At 34.2% G+C, this 6,157-nt stretch overlaps 1 protein-coding gene across 1 annotated transcript; it reads left to right on the top strand.

Annotated features, from left to right (window-relative positions):
- Positions 1–595: 595 nt before the first annotated feature.
- Positions 596–2,300, top strand: LOC145626636 (uncharacterized). Its single transcript, XM_081679102.1, has 2 exons — positions 596–1,030; positions 1,505–2,300. Exons 1-2 carry the CDS (start codon positions 629–631, stop codon positions 2,261–2,263), a joined length of 1,161 nt encoding a protein of 386 aa, XP_081535228.1. The 5' UTR covers positions 596–628; the 3' UTR covers positions 2,264–2,300.
- The last annotated feature ends 3,857 nt before the right edge of the window (positions 2,301–6,157 follow it).

Below are 6,157 nucleotides of genomic sequence, written 5' to 3'. Positions count from 1 at the left end.
ACAAGCCAAACAAGCCAAATAAAACCTAACTTAGTTTAGATCTTAGCTTAGAGCACTTACAATGGGAGTACTCTACCCCCATATTTCTCCAATTTGGGAGGATACTCCCATTGTGGTAAATTTACCCAAAGTACTCCATATAGGAGTATTTGGAAGCATACTCCAAATATGGAGTAGTACTCCCATGATACTCTTGTATAGTGGACCCCCCAACTATCCTATTAATGTTTGACACTTGTACATTGTTGGCCCACTTCTTTTCTTCTTTTTTTTTTTCTAATTTGTAGTACAACAACAATAATGCAGTACTTTAAAAAAAATAAACAACATTGCAATACTCTACCCAGTCAACAATGCAAACGGAACTTTATCAAAATATACATATATATATTTTAAAATAAAAAAAAAAAAAAAAAAAATTTGAAACGGCTAGTTTCTAGGGGATTTCAAACAAGAAGAATTTGTAGTAATTTTTATATGTTGTTGTAAGTTTGTAACGGTAAAAAAATTTTACATTATATATTTGTCACAACTAATTAACTTTCATTCATCTATTCCTACATATTCCATATTTCTCACAACTAATTAACTTTTTTCCTTTAATTATTCTCAACTAAGAAAATCCCATATGGATAATAATAGTGCAAACTCACAAAATACACCAAATAATTTCCAATTTGATCCTAATCTTCTTAATAATCCTCAATTTCAAGCTATGGTACAATTATTTACTACTCAATCTAACCTTAATAATCCAAATAACACTTCACAAAATCCAAATTTTGTTTTTCCAATGTCTCAACATTTTCAACAAATGGAATGTTCTCCGGGAGGAGATGCTAGTAGCAATGCAACTCCAACTTCCGAAATTAGGACGGCACGCCACCTTGAAGAAATTGAAGATGTTGCCGTCGAATTGTTTCCCGAAGAACCAAATGTCATCGTTAACAATAAAAAAACGCAAAAGCAAGCAAAGAAGACGTCACAAGCAAAAGTGTCGCAACAAACGAATGAGTTGCAACAACCTAAGGTATGATAGTTTTTAAAAATATTATTAGCAATAACCTAAGGTGTGATAGTTTTTTAAAAATTATTATTAGCAATAACCTAAGGTATGATTGTTTTTTAAAAATTATTATTAGCAATAACCTAAGGTATGATTGTTTTTTTAAAATTATTATTAGCAATAACGAACATTATTATAGATAATTTAATTACAACCCATCAAACAATATACTATTCTCACTTGTACACATAAATTTTTGTAAATGATAATAATAAAAAGAATTTTTGTAAATGATAATAATAAAAAGAATCTTTAGCAAAACTTACAGTAGTGTAGCATTCTTGTAAAGATTAGATGATCTAAGATTTATTTTAAGAGATATATTATTACATTATATAGTGCATATAATCAATTAATATTATTATGGCTAACTAGTTTTATTATTACTTTATGTATTGTATTGTTTTAATTAGTTTGAATATTATTGTATGATCAAAGGGGTGGTCCATAAAGGACGATGAAGCGCTAGTATCCGGGTATATTAATGCCGGAGGAGATGTCGGAGAGAGTACTTATCAAACAAAAGTTAATTTGTGGGATAACATTGAAGCTCTCTACAACAAATCAAGAGAAGAAAATCCCGATTGGAAAATTAGTAAAAGGACCAAGAAAGCTTTGCAAGTTAGGTGGAATCATATTAATGAATTGGTTGGAAAATGGGTTGGATGTTACTCATTAATCCGACGTAACCCACCACAAAGTGGAGAATCGGAGGAAGATATTGAAATGCATGCTCACGAGAGTTTTCACAAACAATATGGTAAACATTTTGTGTTGACACATTGTTGGCAAATTATGAGGAAAAAAAAGAAATGGGGTGCCGGAACTATGCTACTACCTTCTGATAGTCGAGGAAGTAAAAGATCAGAGTCCGAGTATTTAATAGGTGATAGTGAAGAAAATCGACCTTATGGGGTTAAGAAGATGAAAAATAAAGGTAAGGAGAAGGCTACTTCTTCTTTTGTCAACATTGATAGTTTGACCTCTACTCTTGATGAGTCTAACCTTAAGAGACATGAACAAGGAGAAAGGATGTATTCTTTAATCAAAGAGCGAAGTGAAGATAGAAAACGACAAAAGGAGGAGGAGGCAAAAATTAGAATTTTCAGCATACTAGCGACAAATCCTAATCGTGATAGCGATGATGAAGAATTGTATCGGAAGTTGAAAAATGAGTTTAGGGGTAGATTTATTTAGTGTTAGTTATAAAAAGTTGAATAATTATATCCTAATTGTTACAATTTTATTGTTTAAATGATATTGTATTGTAATATATTCCATTGTTGTTATTGTAATATATATTTAGTTAATTTATATAATGTTGTTTAGTTCAAATTAAGATTCTTTGTAATATATTGCTCTAATTAATTTATGTGAAATATATTAATTTTTATATTAATTAAAAACAAAATAAAAAAAAATCTTGTAAGCTTTACCATTACAATATGTCATGTCCTATCATATAATTGCTGACATATCATGATGATGTACCTAACGTTACTTGTACTAGTCTTATTGTTTCATATAATTGAAATCCAACATATTTGGATAAGATATCTTCACTCTTATCTTCAGAAGATATCTAGTAATTCTCAACCATTAACTTTTACTTTCTTATCTTCTATATCCAACAATATCTTATCCGTGATTTTATGTTCACTTGATAAATTATAAGTTTACTTCACAATATAAGTTCACTTCACATTATACTCCATATATATATTTACTCTCCTTCTGTGAAAATATCATTGTTTTTTGCACAAATTGTAAAAACACTCAAAGTTTCACAAAAAAAAAATGAACTTTGACTTTGGTTCAGGTTCATCAAGTTCTAGTGATGAAATATATGATTGGATGTTGATGGATTTCATTCAGGAGAGTGAACGTATACAAGAGGTGGAGGATGTAATAAGAGAAGTGGTTACCTCTGCTGTTCAACAACCCACAACTGAGAGTTCACGACCAAGATCGAGGGACTATGTGCCAAGAGATCGTGAAGGGGCTCACAAACGTTTGGTAGATGATTACTTTAGTACCACGCCACTCTATAATGATGTAAAATTTCGACAAAGATTTCGCATGCGAAAGCCAGTTTTTATGCGCATTGTGAATACTTTAACCGAAGTTGACGATTTCTTTAAGCAAAATGCAGATGCCACTGGGAAACTTGGTGCTTCAAACTTGCAGAAGTGCACCGCGGCAATAAGAATGTTAGCATATGGCACCTCGGCTGATCATGTTGATGAGTACCTCAAGTTGGGTGCAAGTACGGCAAGAGAGTGTCTTACTCATTTTGTTGACGGAATTATTACTAGCTTTTCTGCAGTTTACTTGAGGAAGCCAAATTCTGATGATGTGTATCGTCTCCTTTGTGAAGGAGAAAGTCGTGGTTTTCCTGGCATGCTTGGGAGCATTGATTGTATGCATTGGCAATGGAAAAATTGTCCAGCAGGGTGGAGAGGCATGTATCAAGGAAGATCTCGAGAGGCAACTGTAATCTTAGAAGCCGTTGCTTCTTGGGATACATGGATTTGGCATGCATTTTTCGGGACACCTGGGTCAAATAATGATATCAATGTCTTGCAGCGATCACCGGTATTTGATGACTTACTAACTGGACGAGCTCCAGAAGTTCAATACAACGTAAATGGAAAAACGTACAATATGGGTTACTATCTAACGGATGGTATCTATCCGAAATGGGCTGGTTTCATTGATGCCATAACTGCTCCCCAGACTGCTAAACATAAACTTTTTACTATGAAACAAGAAAGTGCTAGAAAGGATGTGGAGCGGGCATTTGGAGTACTTCAAGCTCGATTTGCAATAATAAGATATCCTGCTTTGGCATGGCACCCTGAATTATTATGGAAAATTATGATGGCATGTATTATAATGCACAACATGATTGTAGAAGATGAACGTCATATGTATCGAAATTATCAAGATCCGTGTATTGATTTTGCGGAAGAACAACCCGAGACACTAGCTAGTTCATCAAGTGAAAACGCTAATCGCGGGCCCATCCTTGTTAGTCGCGGAAGATACGAGTACATGGATCGAGATTTAAGCAGATTTATGGGCAAAAGGGAAGAGCTTCACAACAAACAAATACATGTGTCGTTGAAAAACGATTTGGTTGAACATGTTTGGAGAAAGTTTCAAGGACCAAATTAAACTTAAACAATGTGTGTAAGAAAAGGAGATTGGTATTGTTATCATTATTTTTATTTTTATGTTAATTTTAATTTAATGTCGTTATTTTCTAGTTATTGTTGTTTTTAGTTTCATGTTGGTTTGTTATTATTTCAGCTATTAATGAATGTTATTATTAATGCAAATTAAGCGTACTATTTGATTATACTATTTTACAAATATTTACTATTTTATTATCTTAGAAAGTTAACTATATGTTTACGTTTTACTAACAAATATTTTTACTATAATTAAAATTTAAACAAAATTAATTTAATACTAAATAATAATAGGTACAATAATGTAGTGATATATATAATAATAGGTACAATAATGTAGTGATATATATAATAATAGGTACAATAATGTAGTGACAAATATATATATATATATATATATATATATATATATATATATATATATATATATATATATATATATATATATATATATATATATATATATATATTAAAGAGATAGAGAATAAAAGAGTATGACAAGAGGATCCTCTTGTTGTGGGAAATTATGGAGGAGGAGGAAGATGAAGAGTATTATGATAGTGGAAAGTGGGGTATAGGAAAAAGTAGATGATGTGTCAAAAGGAGAATGGGAGAGAGAGGGAAAAAGTATGGAAGTAGAGTACTCCCATTGGAGATGCTCTTAAAACCCTTACACTTAGGCCCAAGACACTCAATACCAAAACAAGGTTATTGACTTCATCGAGAGGTGTGCAAATTTGGGTTCGGTTACCGTTTAGGAATTTATTTCAAGTAACCATTATTTTTGGGTTGCAATTTGTCCAAAACTTCGGTACTTGCTAATTTAGGTATTAGGTATTTTCGGGTTGCAAATTGCTTAAATAAAAGCCACATAAAATCTAATTAAAATAGAAAAATATTGGGAATATGGAAAAGAAAAATCCAACCTTTGAGCAGTTTTCTCATAAAAATCCAACCTTTCATTAATCTCATATAATGATATAAATCCAACCTTAATACCCCATCTCCTCCAACAAACCAACAAATCCATTACCTATTGATGATCGATTTTTGTAAGTTATGTACCACGTGTCAGCCATTAATTGGTCAACTATTATTTTTTAATTATTTAAAAACAAAAATAATTATAAAAAATCAGACCAGCCAACCCCACCCTCCTTCCCTGGCCACCCCATCTCCACCGCCCACCGGAACCCAGCGACACCAACAACAATCCACCAACCCAAAGGAAACCTCCATAGCCACCAATCAGCGAATCCAGCTCGCACCACCGCCCATATATCTCCATTTCCACCCTCCATTTCAGCAGCCTCGCAAACCTCCCAGCCCTGATCACGGCCAGCCAATATTAGTAGCTCAAAATCCCAAACAAGCCACCAGTTATACTGTTGCCGCAGCACCTGCTCCAACCCACACCAATTAACAACCGACCACCGCAACAATTCCAAACCTTAACCCGCACCACCAATCGATCATCAACCATCAATTGGAAACCACAACCACCGACTCCAAACCAACATTTACCTCACGCAACAATCCACCAACCCAAAGGCAACCTCCACAACCATTATTGCCTCACATCGCCACCAATCGCAAACTGCACCTAACAAATCGCAAACCACAAATCTCAAACCTAGGTAGGAGTGGGAGAGGTTTCAGTTTAGGGTTGGGTAGGGTTGGGTAAGGAGTGGCAGAGGTGGTGGCGGCGGAGGTGATCGCTGCTCTGTTTCAGTTTTTTAGGAGAGAGGGTCTGATTTGGTAGTGAGAATTGGGAAGCCTGTGAGGGAGAATGAGAGTAAGGGAGGGGTAAGTTCTGGCTGAGGTGGAGGCGGCGATGGTGGAGGCGGCGGAGGTGGTGGCATACTGTATTAAAACTTTTGAGGAGAGAGGAGAGAGA

The sequence above is a fragment of the Chenopodium album genome, chromosome 4, assembly GCF_948465745.1.
Source record: "Chenopodium album chromosome 4, dcCheAlbu1.1, whole genome shotgun sequence".
Taxonomy (NCBI): Eukaryota; Viridiplantae; Streptophyta; class Magnoliopsida; order Caryophyllales; family Amaranthaceae; genus Chenopodium; species Chenopodium album.
This window is presented reverse-complemented; position numbering and strand designations above follow the sequence as displayed.

What these genes read in the sequence shown, in the direction of transcription:
- LOC145626636 (XM_081679102.1), top strand. Translation starts at nt 629, where the DNA reads ATGGATAATAATAGTGCAAACTCACAAAATACACCAAATAATTTCCAA. An exon ending in ATGAGTTGCAACAACCTAAG is followed by an intron (nt 1,031 to 1,504) that starts GTATGATAGTTT and finishes GTATGATCAAAG; the next exon opens with GGGTGGTCCATAAAGGACGA.